We start from the raw sequence: 20,369 nt of genomic DNA, 5'->3' as shown, positions 1-20,369 counted from the left end.
GACCGTCGGACGAGGCGTCAATAGTGTCGCTTGTCAGCGTCCAGAAGCGCTGCGTGCCTTTAAAAGAGTGGGCAGGTATGCTGCGAGAGAGAAGCAAACATACGAGCCAAGTTGATACAGGTGTCCTCTCCACTGCACATGCACGTCTGCGCGCGTGAAGAGTTCACCTCTTTTGTGTGTTGAGCCAGCCCTTGTTGGCGCACGGAGAGAAACGCGAACGGAGAGAGACGGAGGAGGAGAGGCAAACACCGCTTCTCTTACGCACGATCACACGCATGCGGGACGGGTGTGGTTAGGGTACTGCGAGAGAGAAGCGCCCTTCGGGGTGAGGAGGGGAGGGGGGTGGCGCATCCGTTCTCCATGAGCACTTCGTTATCTGCCGATTCAGAGAGAGAGAGAGACAGAGAGGCAGAGAGAGAGGAGGGGAGAGATTCCTCTCCAGGGGAGACCTAGACACATACGCTGAATGTGCCAGAGCGCAAAGAGAAAAAATTGAAGACCGCAAGACTGCCGTGCCGTCAGCTCAGAACACCCAGCGACCAGCAGGCACATGAAGTGGGGCGAGAGGAGGGGGGACCGCGCTACAGAAAGTAGGCCGGCTCCTTCGTCCTTGGCTCGTCAGAGATGGCGATCTGTGCCTCCACCTCCTTAAAGACGACAAACTCGCGCGAGTGGTCCCCGTAGATGCGCAGAACACTGGCGAGGTTGCCGCATCGATAGCAGTAGTTTGGCGCTGACCACACTGTGCAGAGGTATTCCTCGTCAAAGTGGTACTTGAATCCCTCGTGTACGAGCTGATGGGCGCGGGCGATGAGGTTGAGCCGGTTGCGGTGGATGAACTCTTGCGCGACGGAGGCGCCAAAAAGAAAGCCGGCTCCACGCTGCGACACCACCCAGCCGTCCACATTCTCCGGATCCGACCAGACGAGGTCAGAGAAGGGTCCTTCGTTCGGAATCTCTTGCCGCCGGTTCAGCAACCGAATTTGATCGACCGCACGGATTTCAGGAGACAGGCCACCGTGAATGCAAAGACTTTTGCCCTCGATAAGTGCGGCAATCGGCATGCAGTCAAACACCTCTGTGCACAGTTTCCATATCTCCACCGTGCCGTACTTCTCGGCGCACTCATCGTAGAAGCCGTACATGGTGGTGACTTGCCGCGTTTCGTGGTTGCCGCGGATGAGAGTGATTTTGTGCGGGTATTTGAGCTTCATAATCAAAAGAAAGGTGAGTACCTCGACACTGTTGCGCCCCCGATCGACGAGGTCGCCTAGGAAGATGTAGTTCATGCTGCCCGTCTCACGACGAATTTCTCCTGCCACCTCGAAGAGTCGCAGAAGGTCGAGGAACTGACCGTGAATGTCACCGCAGATGGTAACAGGGAGGTGCACCACTTGCACGTTGCTCTCCTCGATGAGCAGATTTACGGCTGTGCGAAGCAGAAGCTGCATTTCCTTCATCTCCAGCGGCTGCACAAGGCGCACCTTCTCCTCCCAGGCATCGAGGTTCATGGCGCGCATGCGAGACGCTGAGTTGAACTCAAAAAAAACAGAAGGAAAAACCGGAGGACGGGGAGGCCGACAAAGATGCGCCCCACCTAAGACACCGCTGAATGACAAGCACACTCGTGGCGCCGAAGCCGATCAAGCGCTCAAGAGAGGGAGAGGGAGAGTGGCGCGTGGTAGCGGAACAGGAACGCGTCGATTCGAAATTTCCACACCACGGACTCAGATGCAACGGAGGTGCACTAAATTGTATCGATCTCTGTCTGCAACGCTGAGGGTGTAGGTAGGAGCGTGGGTGAGGGATGCGGCGCAAAGACACGAGCCGGCACGCGCCCGTCAAGCAGGGACCGCGGTAATGGTGTGACCGAATAAAGCAAAAAAAACAAACAGGAGACACACGCGCAACTAAGCGGTGTATGTACGTATTCTGTGACGCGCGTGTGCCTGAGCATGAGACCTCCACTTCCCTCTCACACAAGCTAACAAGGGAAGGGGGAGCGCGGTGGAGCAGCGGGTGCGACCAGGAGAGACAGAGAAGGGGTGCCATGAACCGACGCGGTGGTGGTGAGGAAGGGGTGGAACGGGAAGGAGGGCTGCTGTGTCTCACGTCAATGGATGCCCCTTGCTTGCGTCGTCACTTGTTCCAGTTGTACACGCGCGTCATGGGGCGCCGAGGGGACGACTTTGTTTACGTGAGAGGAGTAGGAAAGCGCTCTTAGCCGTATGATATCGTAGCGCACCCGGAGCTTCAAACAGCGTCGTCTCCACTTTCGAGACAAGCGCCCCACGCCACCATTCGCCCTTTCAGCGGACGTACCGCCTAGACACCACTCGCGTGAGGAGAAAAGACCGTCTACACGCAGTGATGAGAGTGCCGTTGCAACGCTCGCAAGGACGTCTTGCTCTTCTGTTTTGTGTTCTTCATGTATCGTTCAGGATGCACGTACATACACGAATACCAGTGCAGCGTACGCTGTTCCATCACGTTGGGGTAAACATGCAATGAGCGGGATGTAAGGCGCGAGGGTACGGGCTGACTCGCAGAGGCGTAGTTGCCAGTCCCCCCAACACATCCTCCACACAGGAGCGCAGAGAGAGGCGGGGAAGAGGGTAGGAGGAAAACAAAACACACACACACACACGTATATATATATATATACCATTCTATTCGACAGGCGGGGAGTTGCAAGGGGGTGGGGAGCTGCCGCTTCACAGGAAAAAAAAACGCGGGAACGTAATCGCGCACAGCATGCTCTGCTTCAGTCCCACTCGTCACCGAGCGTTGCGTCCTCCTCCGGAATACGCACCGAGTCGTACTCCGGCATCGAGAACACCTCGTTGTCGGTGTACTTGACCCGGCAGCGGTTGACGATGTACACGATCTTGTCAAGGCGCACCTGCACTTTACGAATGACGGATTCGTGGCTGACTTCATAGGCGGCCGCCGGTATGGAGTGCTCGACATGCGCGATGAGAGGGTAGTGCGCGCGCTCCGTGGAGGTGTACTTGGCGAGGTGCTCGAAGGTGGATCGGCGGAAGCGGCAGATGCTCACTCGATCGGCGTCGCCGAAGAACGGATTCTCCAACGGCTCCTTGTGCGAATAAAGACTGCTTCCGTGGTCGAGGTAGGCGTACTTGGCCAGACCTTTGATGCGGTTCTCTGACTTCTCGAGCTCGCACTCCGTTTCGGTGCTGCACCCACCGTAAGCGAAGTTGTTGTGGTTATTGGTGCCGCGGTCAGAGTTGCCGATGAGGAAGTCGAACACGCTGCGATCCAGAAGCTCGCCAACGGCGCGCAGCCGTGCCCGCTTGGTGCCGGCGAAGAGCTCGTGGCCAGGAATGTAGTACTTGCGGATGAAAGAGTTGTCGATTTCGTACGGGATGGCCAGAAACGTGTCGAGCACGGGGTGGACATCCTTCATCCAAAGCTGCAACGTCGCCATGCTGCACTCCGACACCTGCCGCGTGTAGTACGCGCACTGGACAAAGTTGCGGTTCGTGTGGTTGTACAAGACGACAAAGCGGTGGAACCACTGTGAGAAGAGCGGTGAGTAGGCGACGGCGACTCGCAAGTAGTCCAGCGGTATAGGCACGAACACCGATGTCGGCACCCGATTGAACTCGAGCGCGCGGTCAAATGAATAGGCCCAGTACTCGCTGACGGCCTCGTAGATAAACTTTCGCTGCGACAGCTTTACAATGGCTCTGAGATCGTTGTGCGCGTACGTGATTTGCATCTTGATAGTGCGGCCCTGCAGAAGCTTCGACGACATTGCCTTTATACTGCGCATGTTGTTCTGATTGCGCAGGTACTCCTGACACAGCCGATCCCGCTCAACGGAGAAGGAGGCGTTGCGAGGGTCGCACGCCGTCCAGCGTGCAGGGTTCTCGATATAGTACGGGTCGTACGGGAGGGGTACTCCGGTTCCATCGTCTGCGTCGATGTCGACGAAGTCCTTGGTGGGCTGATCGGGGTTGCCTTTTACATCCTTGATCTGCAAATTCCCCTCAAAGACGGCAAGCTGTGCGTAAAAGGTGGCGATGGTGTCCTCCGGGGAGAGAGTCGGCAAAGCGCTGGTTGTCGAGATGTCAGGCCCACTGATCCGCTCCGGTGGCAAGCGGGGGACGCCTTTCGTGCTTTCTTGCGCTTCGGTTGGCGGCGCAGTGTTCCACACAGGCGGCCGCTGAGGCACAGAGGGCGCGGAGGTGGAGATAACTGCTACTCTCTCCGGCGGCAGAGTCGGCTCCTCGTTGTGCAGAGGCGGCGGCGGTGGATGAGCAAACGGTGGTGGGGTTTGCTCACGCAGCTTCGCCCACCACGATTCCCGTGACACCCTGGGCAGCGCGGCATCATTGTAGTCCGGGGTGAGGGGCAGACGTGAAGTATTGTTTCGGGGGAGATGCACGGCCACCATCCACCAGTGTGTGACGGTGAGTACGTGAAGAATGAGTAGCCCTAAGCTGAGCGGCCGGGCGTGGCGGCGCACATTGCGCCAGAGGATCCTGGATCCCATTAACGGAAAAGAAAATAGGAGAAAATCAAAGTCGACGGTCAAAACACGCAACCAGCATATCGCGCGTGCGTTGACGTCCGTATACTTGAATACGTGCCGCTACATATGTACAACAAAGCTAAATGTGGGAAGGAGGGAGGAGGGCGGAGCGGCAGCCGCTCCAGTGGTATCCAGTTCCTATTCAGCGTCGTCTTCATGGCGACAGCGAGCGTCCGACAAGAGAAGATCCGCCCAATGCAAAAAAAGAAACCGGCGACGCAAGACGAGAAACGACCGAGCAAGCGAGAGAACGAGATATGGGTTTGTGCGGAGCTCTGGTGTGCGGCTGCACACAGCGTGACAAGAGCAACAGGCAAGGGGGAGGGAGAAACAACCCTGTCTTGCTCAGCACAACTCCTACTAACATCATGGGCGCGGGGGCAAGAGGCACTGTGGGGCAACATCTCCACGCAAGTGCCTCTTCGCCCTTCAAACGACGCCACGTGTACGCGGAGTCTTCTTTTTTCTGCACATGTCGTTTTTTTTTGTGCCTTTGCGACTCTCGCACATGCAGCGACGGAGGCAAGCAGGTGCGTGGGAGAAGGAGAGAGGCGGTCAGGCCACAGCAAATCGCCAAAAGAGCGAGCCAAATCGACCTGATTGTGTTTCACAAGCTACTCATGTCGCGCGTCAACACCTATCCAAGGACTGGCGCTGACTTCTGGGCTCCTCTACCCCGCCCATCACTCTCCCTCCTCGGTGCGCTCCTTCTTGATGACGGAGTCAGAGAGCGGCTCCTTTTTGGGTGCTGCGAAGGGCAGCGGTGCCTCGTGCATCTTGCCGTCATTCCCACTCTTGTGTGCCGCAGACTTTTTCGCCTTGACCTCTTGACGCACCTCCGCCGTCAGCACGTTGCGCAGTTCCTTCAGCTCCGCATCGAACACCTCGCGTTCCGTGGGCTCTGGCACAAAATTGGCAGACTTCTGCTTTATCCCGTACCTGAGCATCTGACTTCGGCTCAGCTTCACCGTCGTGGCGGCGCTCTTCTTGGCAGACAATGTGGCCGATTTTTTCAGTGGACACTCAAAGGTCCAATGCTCCGTGCTTGAACATGTCTGACATCGCTTGGAGGCGTTGGTGTCGAACCGAGGGACGCTGTAGCCCTTGGGCGGGCCCTTGTCACCGTACATGACACGATACGGTGCCTTACAGTTCAGGCTGATAATAGCGATATGTGTGGTATGGTGTCTGTGTGTGGACTTCACTATCAGCGACGATGGGGTAGGAGGTGAGTGGAGACTCGGTGGAAGATAGCACAAGACAGCCGGGGGTAGGGTCGGGCGAGGGAAGGCGAGTGTGGTCCCACGGGAACGCGGTGGATCGCTGTTCTTTGCCGGCAAGGCCGCCGTCTCAGCACTCGCTGATGAGCACCAAGTGCTCGTCATTTTTTGGCCCTCAGCGGTGATTCCGCGGTAAGCCGTCGACATGGACAGCAAGGCACACGCACAAACATAGGCATGCTCTGGCAAAGGCACAGCTATCTTGCTGGCGTGCTTGCTTGCTGTCGTCTCATTTCCCAAAGGGGGAGGGGGAGGATGGATACACTGTGATCAGCACAGTCATGTATCCATTTGTGTGTGCTGACATGCTTGTATGTGTACATCGGCAACACTCGCACTGCAGAAAGAAGACAGCCAAAAGAATAAACACACTCAACCCAGAGAAGACATGGCACCAGTGTACGGTATGCGCCGCGGCACGACTGACGCCGTGCTAGGGGAGCGCGTGCGTGGGCCGCCATCCGCCATATACATGTACGCATCACCTCACCAACTTTCATGACCGCATGCCATATGCGTTGTCTAGCCACGTGACTCTTTTAGTTTCGTAGCCGACCCCACTACACACCACGTCAAGACGCGGCTGCACCAAAGAGCCGAACAAATAACACAAAACAAAGTGCGCGAGCTCCCTCCCATACACGACGCAGCGGCCGCTCACCACCACCATAAATGGGGTCCACAGAGAGAGCGGGCGAGCGAGCATTGGGCTGACGAAGTCCCAACGCACACGCACAGACGCATACGAAAACCCCGCGAACGATGCTGCAGTGTGTGGGTCTACTGCTCCAGCACGATCGACACGCCAGAGAGCACAAAGTTCTGCGCGGCTACTTCGTCCGCGCACGAGAGCACAAAGTCGCAGACGAAGTCCTCTTTTGTGGTGTTCGCGTAGACAGGCACTCGCACTGAGGCCTTGAGCATCGGCGGCGACGCCATCCACGCAACGAAGGCCTTCTTGATGGGAAAAAATGCCGGCTCATCAGCGGTGGCGATGGCCTCTAGTAGATCTGCATCGTCCAGCACAGCACCCTGCAGCATGAGGCCTTCGAGGTGCGTCACTAATGGCGCATCGGCTGGGGGCGTAGATGTGGTCGCCACCAGCACCAGCGACACTAGCGGCTGCTGGATGGCGTGCGCCGTCTCCTGCCGCAGCGCGTTTAGGAAAGTCTTTGCCCGCATGAATTTGGAGAGGTCGAGTGTGGCATTTGTGAAGGTGCCGTTTGCCATCATCTTCTGCCACTCGCCGATGGTGACGGCCTTGCTGACCAACGCCTGCATCCAGGTGGAAATGCGAGCCGCGCTGGGGAAGTGGCCTTCCCAGTTGGCCGGGACGTCACCGAGGATCATCGCGGCAGCCTCCGTGCGACGGTTCTCCGTGAGCAGCGCACCACCGTCGATCACGTTGCGAAGATCGCTCACTGCCACGTTGACTTGAGTCACCAAGCGCAGCGCCGTCGAAAGTTCCGCCTCGAGAAAGCGCTCCAGCGGCTTTCGCGCAGCGGCGGCCGTGGAATGGGCCGACGGGCTGGGCGGGGCGGACGGCAGAGGCACGAGTATATCGGCGTGCCGGGCCGTCAGCGCATCCCAGGTGTCGAGGATTGGTGTCAGGCGCGCGGCCCAGGCTTCGCGATCCAACGCCGCCTCACTGTAGGACTCACTGATGCGCTGCAGGTCGCCGGTGAGGGCACGCACTCGCGATAGTTGCACCACCCGGTCGGCGTTGGGCGGCAGCGAGAAGAGCACGGGGATATCGCTATCCGGCAGTTTCTTGATGACCTTCATGAACTCGGCGTAATCGCCACTGGGAATGCGCGTATGGTGGAACAGCGGTTCCTGCTGCTTCGTGCCGGCCATGCAGCTGACGCAGAACATCTTGTCAACGTAGGTTGACATGATGCGCTTGTCGAAGGACGTCTCCATCTTGCTGCCATAGATGGCATCGTTGAGGATGCCGCGGATGGAGTACCAGTCAACGTCGCCGCGCGCCGACTGATGAAGTACAATGTCGACGGACGCCTTGAGGTCTGCCGGCGTGACTTCGTAGTCTTTCGTCCAGCCCTGCGGTACGTAGGAGCGACGCTCCTGCACAATCGCCTGCAGTGCCGCCGCCGCGAAGAGGAGCTGCCGCTGTTTTTCGTCCTTCTCGTTCACAAAGGCGGCGTCCCACCCGCTGTAGGTGCGCAGCAGGTTTTGCTTGATCCCTGGCGGTGGCTCGAAGGTGATTTTCAGAGACTGGCCCAGCAGGATCGACGGGAACTCGTCGTGCGCCTCGCTGGTGAGGAAGAGCCGGAACGACGCGTCCGGTTTGAGTACCATCAGCTCCTTCTGCAGCTGTGACACCCACGGAATGACGAGGTGCAGGTTCTTTAAGAAGAGCCAATCGCCCTTCACGGCAGATTCGCGCAGCAGCCTCATTGCTTCGTCCGTCTGCCCGCTGCCCATGGCGAGCTGGTGAAACCGCGTTCGGCCCATCTTTTCATGGGCGATGGCCTGCAACTCCAGTGAGGGGTCTGCACCAACGGAAGTGATCACCAGGACAGGGCGGTTCGCGTCGGACTGCTCGACGGCAGAGACAAGGGTGCCGTTCTCGCCAAGGGAATCCACCTTCAGCAGCGTACACGCCACGGCGTTCATGGCGGCGATAAGGCGGTCGCCGCGAAGCGTCTTCATGAGCAGCAGCCGCTGAAAGTGTGTGAGTGACTTGAGGAAGCCAGGGTAGTCCGACTCCGGGGTCGCGGTGCGCATCCATTGCAGCCACACGTCTGCCTCCTGAAAGCGCGCCTTCGTGACAAGGTCGGGGAACAGCGCAGCAAAGGTGCGGAAAGTCTGTACGCTGTCCGGCAGCACAAAGGTCGGCACGCGCACCTCCTTCCGCTTCTCCTCCACGGCAATCGCCTTGTCCATGAAGAAGTCCCACTCGGCCGCGGTGCACGCGGCGTGGTGAATGCTGCGACACAGGTGAATGCCGTACACAACGCGGTGCTCCTTGAAGAGCGACTGCGCGATGGCGGACACAGTGATCTGGATGAACGTCTCCTGCAGCGCCGCGATCTTTGTCTCGAGGTCGGTACGCAGGTCCTTGTGGCGCTGCAGCGCCCGCAGGAAGAGGTCGAGAAAGAGCTGGAAGGAGAACTGATACATGTGCGAGAGCTCCTGCAGACTCTTGGTCAGGAAGAAGACGCAGCTGGCGGTGGTGGCGAAGGGGCGGTAGACGTTCCGCTTCCGATCGAGGTCCTCCTGCACCACTTTCGACTGCTCTAACGCCGTGGTGATGTCACTCGCTTGCGACTTAATCTGATTCAGCGACTCGATCAGCGTCTTGTCCTCTAGCAGAGACCCTTCCGAGTTGGCAAGGTTCGTCAGCAGCCGCTCCTCCAGATCCGCCAGCTGCATCTTGAGGCCCTCCTCCTTTTCGAGCATGTCGAGCTTCTCCTTCTCCAGCTGCGGCTGCTCGTGCTGGATCGTGATGCCAAGGAACTGCCCCTCCAGCCCACTCTGCGTCATGGTGAAGCTAATAGGTGTGAGGTAGCTGATGATGTCCGGCGGCACATGCAGGTCCGTGCTTCGCGTGACGAGGTACAGCTGGAAACCATCCGCGTAGTCCACGGTGCGGCGGTCGCCAATCTGAATAACGCGCTTTGCGCCTTCGTTGTGGAATTCCTTGCGGAGAATAGGGTACAGAAACGGCTCCACCATGTCCACATCGGACACGATAAACTTCTTCCCGAACCGCAGCGCCAGCTCGAGCGCGGAGACGAGGCGGTCTTCGGAGATGCTGCAAACATCCACCACCGCCTTCTGCTTCTTCAGGTTCGCCTGCAGCCACCCCACTGCCTGGCCGGAGGGGTCCTTGATGAGCGGCGTGTTGACCTGCTCGTGAATCATGACGGCATTGTCCATCGAGAGCTCGTCACTCGGCAGGCCCTCGGCCTTGTAGTGCAGCTGAACGCTCTCATCTCGCAGAAATGTGAAGAAGTTGAAGTCTGGCAGGTGCACCCGTTCCCTCCATTCCGTCAAGGTGACGCGGCGGGTGTCTTCTGGGTCCTCACCGAGGTACGTGATAACGCCGGCGGCGAGCAGGCAGCGCTTCGGTAAGAAGTACGAGTCCTGCTTGATCGTCTTCATCTGCGCCGTCCACCGCGTGTGCTCGTCCCCTAGCTTCGACAGCAGCTCCTTGGCGTTCTCGAGCAGTTGCTCGGCCTGCTCCAGCTTGTCCTTCAGTCGCTCCGCCTCCACGGTCTTCTCGCCGAACTTGCCCTTGAGCTCTTCCACCTTCTTCTCCACCTTTTCCAGCTTGCCCTCGTACTTGTTCATCTCCTCTTGGCCCTTTTGCAGATTCGCCTCGTACTCCCTCAGCTCGTCCCGCATCGGCGCCACCGTCTCCAGCACCTTGCTGTACTCCACCACCGCCTTGAGCCACTCTGCCATCGGTGCCGCCGCCTTGGAAGCGCGGGCAATGGTTTCGCGTTTGAAGTACTCGGCGTTGGAGGCGATGAATTTCTCCACCTGCGTCCGGGCGGCGGCGCCGACGTTGTTGATGTCGAAGTTGAGAATCTGACCCTTGATATCACCAGCCAGGACCTTGCGTATGGCAGGCCACGTAGCCGCCTCGGCACCCTTTGCCGCCTCAATCAGCAGCACGACACCTTGCATGACACACTGCACCGCTGCCGGCGGCTTGGCCATCGAGCGCAGCTCCGTCAAGTGGTCGGAGCGGATGGAGCTGACAGCCGACATGGCGGCGTCCAGCACGGGCTGAATGCCGCTCAGCCGGCCCTCGATGACGACCTTGCGCTCCTGAATGGCCGACTGCTCTTTGTCGAGCTCTTTCTGGATCTTGTGGATGCTGCGCTTCTGGCTGCCAGCCTCCTCCATTCGTTTCTGGATCTCCTTCAGCGCGTCGTCGGCCTCTTGCTGCTTCACTTCCAGCAGCTGCTTCTTCTCAGTCACATCTGTCGCGATCTTGTCGACGTTCTCCTGCGCCTCGTCAAGCTTTGTGACGCCGCTCTTCAGTCGCGCTAGCCCGTCCGCGACCTGGCGGCTCTTCTCCTGAAATACATGATTGAAGGTCTCGCACAGCACCTTAAAGTGCTGCGGTGCGAACTTTTCGCCAAAGGAGCGGTGCAGGTGCACGAGCTCAGTCGTGAGGCTGAACTCTTTCTTGTCCTCGCGCTGGTCGAGAGCCTTGTAGACGTCAGCGATCATGATGCGCGGTATCACCTTGAGACTACTGCTGTCCCACGTTCCCATCCAGTACACGTTGCAGCGAGTGAAGAGGGCGGGGTTGGCGCGGCACTGCATCTCGTAGTTGCGGTTTGTCGGGTCCATGACAACGACGATGTGCAGATAGCGAGCAATGCGGTCGACGAAGAAGTTGTAGGCACTCATGCCCTCCCCCGCTGCCTCGTCCTTGAGGGGGTTCAGTAACGCGTCCTGCTCCTCCTGGGTGAAGAGCCCGGCGACCTCGCCTGATGAGAGCAGCGAGTTGACAGTCTCAAGGAAGTAGGGATGGAAGAAGTTGAAGTCCTCGAGCAGCAGCACAACGCTCTGCCCCTCCACCCCCGCCTTCGCCATGACGCTCTTCAGCTCCGTGGTGAATTGCTTGACGCCGTACTCGCGCGTGATGCCGAGCGTGACAACCTCTGTTCGATTGTTGTAGGCGACGAGACGCACGATCTGCGACGCGCACACACCGGCGCGCGCCACCAGCATTAGGTTGCCGCGCTCCTGCGACAGCACGCGATCGACGCGGGCGATCCACGCGCACACCTCCGGGATAAGCTGCACGTTGAGGCCGGCGTTCTCGCGAGAGTAGTTGAGGGCGAACGCTTCCGCACACGTTTTCACCTCCTCGAGCGTAGTACCCGCTAGCCGCTTCTTGCCGGCACGCGTCGCGTCCAGCCATGACACGTAGTAGATGCTCTCCTTTTCTGATGGCGCATCACGGTGACCGACAAGCAGCGTCACGTTGTCGCGGATGACCTTTGCTAGGCGCACACGCTCCTCGGCAGTCACCAGGCGGTCAACGAAGATGCGCCGTGCCTCGTATGCAAGGACGTCAGCGATGTTGGGGGTGTCGTAGTTCAGCAAGTTCAGCACCCACAGGGTGATGTCTCGTGGGTTGAAAACGTAGTGCGACGCCACGTCCACCGTGCAGCGCGCGGTGACGGCCTCGTAGATGGTGGTGAGGCCGCGGGCCAAGTCGGCCGCCCCCTTGTTCGGCATGTTCAGCTTCAGCCGTCCACTTTGAAGCATGACCTTGATGAACTCCGAGTACACCTGCTGCAGCGCCTCCTTGGAAGGGTACGAGATGCTCAGGACGGACGTGATCGCGAGGAAGCGCGGGGCGACGGGGTGGCGACCCATGCTGCCGGGCGGGCTTATGCTTCCCACGATCTGCACCCGCTCGACCGTGACCCACTCGAGTTCCGCGTCATAGAAGCCGTTGTACAGGATAAGCTGCTGAAGGAAGGAGTGCAGCTGGACAGTGCCGTAGCGGTCCGGCTTTGGCAGGTTGAGGTCCTTCAGGAGAAGAATAAGCCGCTCCGCCTCCTTGGGCCGGAGCACCTTGCCTTGGTTCGAGTTGAAGATGGAGCACGCCTGCCTCAGCTTCTGGATGACGTGTATTGCCTCCGTCTGAGCCGAGCAGTTGATGCTCGCGACGCGCGTGCTGGTCGTGCTCATAAACAGGTTGTTCAGCAGCATCGTCTTGCCACACCCCTCCGGGCCGACCAAGATGAAAGGGCGGTATACGCCCGGACTCGTCGGCTTTGTCCACGCCCGCATTACCTCCAGCGCGCGCTGGCATTCCACCGTCGATACCATCGGATGTCGGTATAAGTCGTCGATGGAGAGGTTCGCCGCCGGCACGAACTCCAGCGCGACGTAGTCCTGCCGCTCCTCGTCGTAGCGGAAGTCCAACGGGTTCTTCGCATCCGGGGCCCGCTCCTCGGCGAGGAAAAGAATATCTTTCGCGTACTCGCGCCGCGCCTCATCCGCCAAGTAGGAGCCCAGCCCGTAGAGCAGCGCCACGACAAACTGCTTCTTCGCCGTGCAGTTTCTCATCTGCACGAGCCCGGACATCACCAGTCCCGTCCGCGTCGTCCCCACGACAAGATCTCCGGAGGCGAGCAGCAAGTCGATCGCCTTGTAGAAGTAGGCGTCGATCCACTGCCGCAGCTGCTCCTGCGACTCCTCCGGTTGCTCTGCCAGCCACGAGGCCACCGTCATTGTCGGGTCCACATCCTCCTCGGAGAGGTAAATGATGCCCATGCGCGACACCGTGGCCGGCGAAGCGAACTCGAGGCTGTGCGTCTCGAAGAGGAAGTTCACGTTGTCGCCAAACTGTACTCGCACGCCGTTCGGCATCGTCAGAAGCTTATTATCGTCCAGCACCGAGTTCAGCGACTCCACCCACGCCGGATCAATGTCGCCGTCGCAAACGATCCACGACCGCACCGACGCCTCCTCCTCCACAACCTTCCTCGCTGCGTCGGTCAGGACGCCGTCGAACCACTCGCGAGTGTCAGGGTCCATGTGGCCGAGCAACTGTTCACGCGGTAACGCCTTGGGGTTCACGACGTAGAGCGGCACTTTCGTGCCGAGCCGCTGCAGCGCACGGCGCAGCACCCTCATGAGGGTGCTCTTGCCGCTCCCGCTTGGCCCGACAAGCACGACACCCATGCGCTGCTGCAGTGCCTCGTACAGTTGGAGAATCTTCTGAATCTGGGTCTCCACCACCTGCAGCCTGAGCTCCTTGATGGACTCCTCGATGGCTGGTCGCAACTTCTCGTAGTCGATTTCCAGCACCGAAACGCCAGGAAAGATGTCGCTGAGGACGGTGTTGAAGATTACGGCGTCGTCAAAGGTTAGCTTGGACAGCGTGTTGACTCGAAGCGACTTGATCAGGATCTCACTCTCCTTCTGCAGAATCTGCTCCGCAGACAGCTGCATCTTGCCTGCCACCCGCTCCATCAAGAAGTCGTGGACGAGCGTGCCGCCAAGGCGCAGAACCGCTTTCATGGCGCGCAGTCCCCAGTCGTAGTGCTGCTGGTGGGACAGGAGCTGGCTGCACAGCGTGAAGGTCTCAACGACCTTGGTCGCCAGCTGTGTCGCATTCTCGAACCCTTCACTGTAGAGGATCGTCTCTGTAATGAGCTCGTTATCCGGGGCGCTCATCGAGATAGACCGGAAGAGCTGCTTCAGGTTGTCTGGCAGCTTGCTGCGGCCGCCGTAGCCCTTGCCGGCCGGATTCAGCGTCACGAAGATGCCCGCGTTGGGGTCGACCTTGATGCTCTTGCCAAGCAGCTGGCACTCCTTGTCGCCGTTCTTGAGAGCCTCCTGGATGACCTGGATCATCTGCGAGACCGCTGACAGTTGGTCGACCTTAAGGCGGTTGAACTCGTCGAAGCAGCCCCAGGCGCCGCACTTGACGAGGCCCGTGAAAATGCGGCCCATAGACTTGAAGTCGATGCCTTCATCACAGTTGAAGACGAGGACCTGGCGCCCCATTGCGTTACCCAGCGCCTTCACGGACTCCGTCTTGCCAGTGCCCGCAGGGCCGTACGGGTTGCCGCCATAGCCCAGCCGCATGCCCTGGGTAAGGGTGAGGTAGCAGCAGTCCGTCAGCGGCGTGTGCACCAGCTTTGGTGCGTTGCCCTGATATTCGTAGCTGTACCGGAACTCTGCGTCCACCATGCGCAGAACGCACTGCTGAGTGTTGTCTAGGTAGAAACGGAGCTGCTTCTTCCACAGCCAGTGTGACTCTTTATCAACGCCGTTCGCGATGAGCAGCTGCACCACCGCAATATTGTGAATGAGGTCCATGATGAGCACCTTCAGCTTGATGCCGACCAACACATCGGTGTTGCCGCCAGCGTACGCAGTGAGCTCGCGCAGCCGGGTCTGCAGCTGACTCTTCAGCTTCTGCAGCGCACCCGCACTGCCGATGGTGTCGCGTATCGCAGTCTCGACCTTGCGCGTGAAGGTGATCATCTCCGCCGTGCACAGCACCTGTGAGGCGTAGGCGCCGATGTCGGCCTTCGCCACACATTGCGCCACGTGCGCCTTGAGCGTCGCCTTCACCCCCGCATCCAGCTGGGAGAGCCACCCCTCCACCTCCTCCGTGACGCGCACCGGCTTCAGCAGCGTCACCACCTCCCCTTCCAGCGACTGGATCTGCAGGATGTTCTCCTGCTGCGCGTCAAATTGGACGCTGTGAATGCCCATGAAAAGCTTCTTGAGGTGTGACTGAATGACGCTGGGGTTCTTGCTCTGCGCCAGGATCTCGAGAAGATCGTCGTCGCTGATGAAGTAGAAGCGTGGGAAGCCGTCACGCTTCGACTCCAGGTACTCGTTGAGCGCCTTTTGACACCGCTCCAGCTGCTCCGAGACGTGGTGCAGCATGACCTTGAACTCCGTGTGCTCGGCAAGGGCAATCAGCCGGTTATCGTTCTCCACCACCTTCATCACGGTCAGGTAGGCCGAGTCGATGCGGTCAAAGCGCTGCTTCTCGTGCGGCAGGGCACCACGGCGGAAAATGGGCTCCAGATACACCCACTTGCGCTGGATTTGGTTCATGTGACGGAGGTATTCGTCGAGGGTCGAGAGGCGCTCCTCCCACTTGGTGGCGTCGTTGGAGAAGAGGCCAAAGTACGGCGACTCTTTCATGCTCAGCAGCAGCGCGCGGTTGTCGCTGAGCACCGACATGGTATCCTTCCAGTCCGTGATCAGCGCAACCCCGGTGCGGTCCGGGTGCGGCGTGAGGGCAAAGCGGGCTTCTGTGCCCCAGGCCCGCACGTCGTCGAGCGCCTCGCGGATTTGTGCCTCGCCTTTCGCGCGGATGTGCAGTTTCTTGATAGGGCCTTCGTTCTTAAGGATGTCCTCATAGCGGTCAAGGATCTGGCCAAACTTCACTGTGTCCTGCGTGACGTTGCAAAGCTTGAGGAGCTGGAATAACTCTGTCCAGTGGGCAGAGGTAAAGCCCTCTCCGCGGACGTATTTGAGCAGGGGCACGCAGCGCGACCAGTTGTCCAGTATCGTGCGGATGTGCACCATGACCGAATTCGCCGGAATCTCTTTCAGCTGACCCTGCCACAGTTTCACGAAGTCCTCGAAACGGTACACCTTGGCGCGGAAGCTGATCCATGGCTCCTTGCACAGCTCCTGGACCTCCTGCTGGAAGAGGCCCAGCATGCTCCACATTTTGAAGTAGTCCTCTATGTCGGCCTCCGCGTCCTCGATCGGCTGCAGGTCCGGTTCGTCAAGGTGAAAGTACTCACACTGCTTCTTGCACTCATCCCCGCGCTCCTTGAGTGCTTGCAACTCCTCCTTCTTCTTCGTCACAAACGCCAGCGGCTTGTGCGCCGCCAGGTCTTTTGGCTTGAGCTCGTGCCAGCGCGTGGTGAAGCGGATGGAGTCCCTCTCCCACTCCTTGACCGCGTTCGACACCTTCTCCTGTATGCGGTTCAGCTGCTCCTCGACCTCCTTTTCGTGCGAGTCGAGGCGCTTCATGAAATTCGTCCAGCGATCCTTTGTCTTGGTGAAGTCGAGTCCTGCTGTGCCGGTCATGTTCTGCAGCAGGACGTTTTTGTTGTAAAAGTGGTGGAACTCCACCTCCATGGCAGGCCGCTGCTCCATGAGCTCGCCGTAGAGCAGGTTGGCCTGGCCGATCTCACCCAGCTTTGTCATCTTGCTGTCTAGACACTTGGCCGCTTTGGCAAGGTAGTCATTGATGGAGTTCAGGTGCTGCTCGGCGCTCTGCTTAAGCGTAACCTTGAGGGCGTCCGTGAGACGGACCAGGTGATCCTCGACGGCGCCTTTGATCGCCGCCGTGCAGAGGGTGATGCAGCCGCAGCGGATGAAAAGGTCCTCGCTGTTGATGTCCTTGCTCTTCTGCTTGAGCAGCCGCACACTCTGTTCCCAGTGCTGCACCTCGGTGAGGGACCTCCCGACGATCTCCTCGAGACTCGGGTTGCCGTTGAGGCCGCAGCGGCCAATGACGAGGTACGGCGAGAAGCGCTTCAGCTCGTGCATCACGCGCTTGAACAGCTGACCAGCAGACTGCAGCACCACGTAGAGGCCGTGCGCGTTGCGCGACGGCATCTCGTGGAAGACGTTCTCCTTGCCGCATCCTTGGAAGCGGCGCGGAAACGTGATAAAGTCGTTGATGCGCTGGTAGTACTGCACCTGGAGCACCTCCACGGGAGGGCGCAGAGCCGCCTGTCCGCTTTCCGCGTTGTAGACGATGTCGGCCTTGATCTCCTCGACAACCTCGTGGAGAGACTCGAGGCCCAGCTGATACTGCGCCTCCATCGCCTTGTAGAGCTGCATGTCCCAAAATTGGCGCCACGACTCCGTGTTTTGAAAGCCCGAGGTCTCTATCTTCTCTCGAATCTGCCGCGCCTTGCTGAGCCAGCGATCACGGGAGCGGAGTAGGCTGATGTCGTGGAGCTCCACCACCACCCCTTGAATCTCGTGGTGCGTCTTGTGCAGACGGCGGTTGAACTCCGTCAGGGACTGGGCAGCGCTCTGCAGCCGCTCAATGAAACGCGTGGTCTCTTTCTTGCTGCGCCACGTAAGCTTCTTTTCGCCGCTGGCCGTGATAACTTTCTCGAAGCTGACGGCAGGCTCCAGCAGCATGGCGCGCGTGCAGGGGATGATGTCCGCCGCCATGGAGTTGTACGTATTAGCGACCTGCTTCAAGGCGACGCCCATTGGCAGGAACTGCGCCCCTTGCTGCGCCAGACGAGCGATGGTGCGAGGAATGTGGAAGCCGAGGGCGCCAAGCACTCGCACCTCCTTCAGGAGTTGCACCAGCCGCTCCGAGAAGTTGACATCCACCCGCCCCTTCGCGTCAATTTCCATCAACGGGGCATCCGCGTCAAGTGTCAGCGCGTCGCTCTTGTCCTCCACATCTGCTACCCAGTTTCGGTAGCATTCCTGCTCATAGTCATGCAGTTCCTCAAGCAGCTGGTTCGCCGATGTCACGAACACGCTCGCCGTGGGCAGGTCGACTAGGATGGAGGTGCACATCGCGATGTTCTCCTCCACACGCCCGCACAGCTGGCGGAGCCATATTATGTTGTTCACGACACCAGGGAAAAAGCGTCCCGTCTGGCAGCGGCGGTCCTCCTCCTCGAGGACGAGCTCGTCCTCGGTGCTCTCGGCACGACGCGCGTACTCTAGTCGAATTGCGTCGAGTCGATCGTTCAGCTTGGCTAGCAGTCCGTCTCGCTCTGTCACCAGTTCTCTCGAGATGATAGGGCGCTTCATGAGGTGGCAGTAGCCAGAGAACTTGTGCAAGATAACCTGCGGCGCCAGCCCGGCGCGGGTGGCAAACAAGTCACGCAGAACACCCGCGCATCGTTGCTCGATCGGCTCGAGACGGCGGTAGTAGGCGGCGAGGGCGCCGCTCCACTGACACTGAGCCCCGCTCGAGGGATCCATCACATCTACATCGTCGAAAGCGTCCCAGAGTGCGTCCGTCTTCAGGACACGGAAGTCGTTGGCGCCAAGCAGCTCGCGAACCTCCTCGGCAATGCCACGTAACGCGAGGGTTGTGCGCAGGCGATCCCGAACGCACACTAGGGCCGCATCTTCGTATCGGTCCCTCCATACGGCTCCCCAGTCGATCGTGGTGAGTCGCGTACACGTGTTCAGCCATTCCTCGCAGCACAAGTGTGCCTCCTCGAGCACCTTCTTTTCGCCGCGAAACAGCCCGCCGGCGGCCGCTGCCTTGGTGCTGAAGTACTCGCAAATGTCAGTCCCAACAGACCTCATCAGAAACACTGCGACCGAGCGGGCGTGGTCGTCCTGCGCGCTGTCGAGCCAGTACTCAGAAATGGCCATCTGCACCTCCTCCAGCGTCTCGAGGAGCTGAGTCGGCTGCAGCGTGTCGCGGCTTTCCCACTTTCGCGGCAGCACCTCTCCTGTGAAGGACGTGCTGCACATGCACGCCATCACAGCGTCGATCGCGGTGGTGAAAAGGCGCAGCTGGATGCCATGGTCTTTGTCCACCGAGAGCGACAGCACAACATAGCCGCCGACGCTTACGTCGAAGCGCGAGAGCGCCTCGCCGAGAAGGCATGGCGGGAAGTTGTGAATACACTGCACCGCGAGCTCGCATGAATGTTGGAGGTGCCGCGTGTACGTGGCTTCGGCCACCACACGCAGGGCGGGATTGGCGGCTGGCAGATCCTGGAAACGAAATGTGCTCACGCGCACCACCTCCGCAAAGGAGTGCAGGGCAAGCGGGGCGGTGCCGTCCACGATGACCTCTCCATTGAGCAGCTTTGTAGAGCCCTTCTGTGACCCGCAGGCAGCCTTGACCATCGCGGAGAGCAGTATTTGAGCGACCTCCGCCTCGGATGTAACGGTGACCCGCAGCTGCAGCTGCAGGACTGCGCCGATCCTCTGCTCGCTCACAACATCCCCGGAGATGTGCTTCTTTATAGCTTTGCGGACTGCCGTGACACAGTCCTTAGTGGCCTGGGAGAGACTCATCTGCGAGCGAGGCACGCAAGGACTGGTCAGCGCCACTGTGCGCGGCGAGTCTTCGTCAAAGATCGACGGTGGTGGTTGTGCTGTGGAAGGTTGTGATGCCACCAAGTGGAAGGAGGAGGGGGCACGCAGGACGGAGGGAGGGGTGCTGCTACCGACACTCGTCTCTCTACGTGATCGTCAAATGCACGAAGAAACCCTTACGACACACGCCCAGAGAGAGAGGGTGTGCAGACGTGGACGAGTGAGGGTGGCGTCGTTCCTTTTGCTGCTCGGCGTGCGGTGAGGACGTTCCGGCACGCGAAGCCAACTACAAAAATACACACAGAACAGAGCCACAACAACACCGTGTGCGGAAAAGCGGTGCGAAGCAGCACCGGCACAGAGTGGGTGGAGGTAGCAGAAGTCGAGCACCACTGAGGCGGGACAGTAACGCGTTGGAGTTCCGAGAACAGACGGACGAGACAGGGGGGAAGAGGAGAGAGAGGTCAGCATGGCTACAGTGGAGTCGCTGGTGCGCCGTGTCGCACCCACTCCGCTCGGCCTCCCCCAACCCCATAGTTTCGCGAACATCGAGGGAGAGGTCGGCGCTCTCATCAGTGCCACGAGAGGAGGTGTGTGGGGGGAGGAGGAGAGGAGCAGAGGGGTTTGGCAGAGTCGCACCGATTATTACGCTGGGATGGCTCTGCCCGCCATCTTCTTTGTGCTCTACAAGCTCGCAGAGGTAAATGAGTGTGACGATCCCGTGTTTCTTTGATTCGTTGATCTGTTGATCGCTCGTGCCACCCCTGCGCTTCCTCGCACCGACCGGCGTCATGATCTGTGCGTAGGCGAGACGACGCGAAGAGACGAAGGAGAGAACAGAGCACGTAGCAGTGGTGGTAGGCAGCACGTACGAGCAGGCACACGCGAATGCACCTTCCCTGCTCCCCCTCCCTCCGACAGGACACACAGACGGCCTCAGAGCAGAGGCGCATCGCATTTCGCCTCATTTCGTTCTTAGGGAGAGAAGCGTACCGGCGCGGCTC

The 20,369-nt window shown here is 59.6% G+C and overlaps 4 protein-coding genes across 4 annotated transcripts; all 4 read right to left on the bottom strand.

Moving 5' to 3' along the window:
* Positions 1–581: 581 nt before the first annotated feature.
* On the bottom strand, positions 582–1,511 carry LMXM_33_4190 (protein serine/threonine phosphatase, putativee; the record flags this gene model as incomplete). Its single annotated transcript, XM_003878932.1, has 1 exon — positions 582–1,511. The coding sequence occupies one exon, from the start codon at positions 1,509–1,511 to the stop codon at positions 582–584; it is 930 nt and encodes a 309-aa protein (XP_003878981.1).
* A 1,253-nt stretch (positions 1,512–2,764) lies between these two features.
* Positions 2,765–4,519, bottom strand: LMXM_33_4180 (conserved hypothetical protein; the record flags this gene model as incomplete). Its single annotated transcript, XM_003878931.1, has 1 exon — positions 2,765–4,519. One exon carries the CDS (start codon positions 4,517–4,519, stop codon positions 2,765–2,767), a length of 1,755 nt encoding a protein of 584 aa, XP_003878980.1.
* Positions 4,520–5,241: 722 nt separating this feature from the next.
* Positions 5,242–5,985, bottom strand: LMXM_33_4170 (conserved hypothetical protein; the record flags this gene model as incomplete). The annotated part of the gene is made up of 1 exon (XM_003878930.1): positions 5,242–5,985. The coding sequence occupies one exon, from the start codon at positions 5,983–5,985 to the stop codon at positions 5,242–5,244; it is 744 nt and encodes a 247-aa protein (XP_003878979.1).
* Positions 5,986–6,618: 633 nt separating this feature from the next.
* LMXM_33_4160 (putative dynein heavy chain) lies at positions 6,619–19,344 on the bottom strand (the record flags this gene model as incomplete). The annotated part of the gene is made up of 1 exon (XM_003878929.1): positions 6,619–19,344. One exon carries the CDS (start codon positions 19,342–19,344, stop codon positions 6,619–6,621), a length of 12,726 nt encoding a protein of 4,241 aa, XP_003878978.1.
* Positions 19,345–20,369: the final 1,025 nt, after the last annotated feature.

Source organism: Leishmania mexicana, chromosome 33 (genome assembly GCF_000234665.1).
Source record: "Leishmania mexicana MHOM/GT/2001/U1103 complete genome, chromosome 33".
Taxonomy (NCBI): Eukaryota; Euglenozoa; class Kinetoplastea; order Trypanosomatida; family Trypanosomatidae; genus Leishmania; species Leishmania mexicana.
The sequence above is the reverse complement of the archived record's forward strand: the minus strand, read 5'-3'. Positions and strand labels throughout refer to the sequence as shown.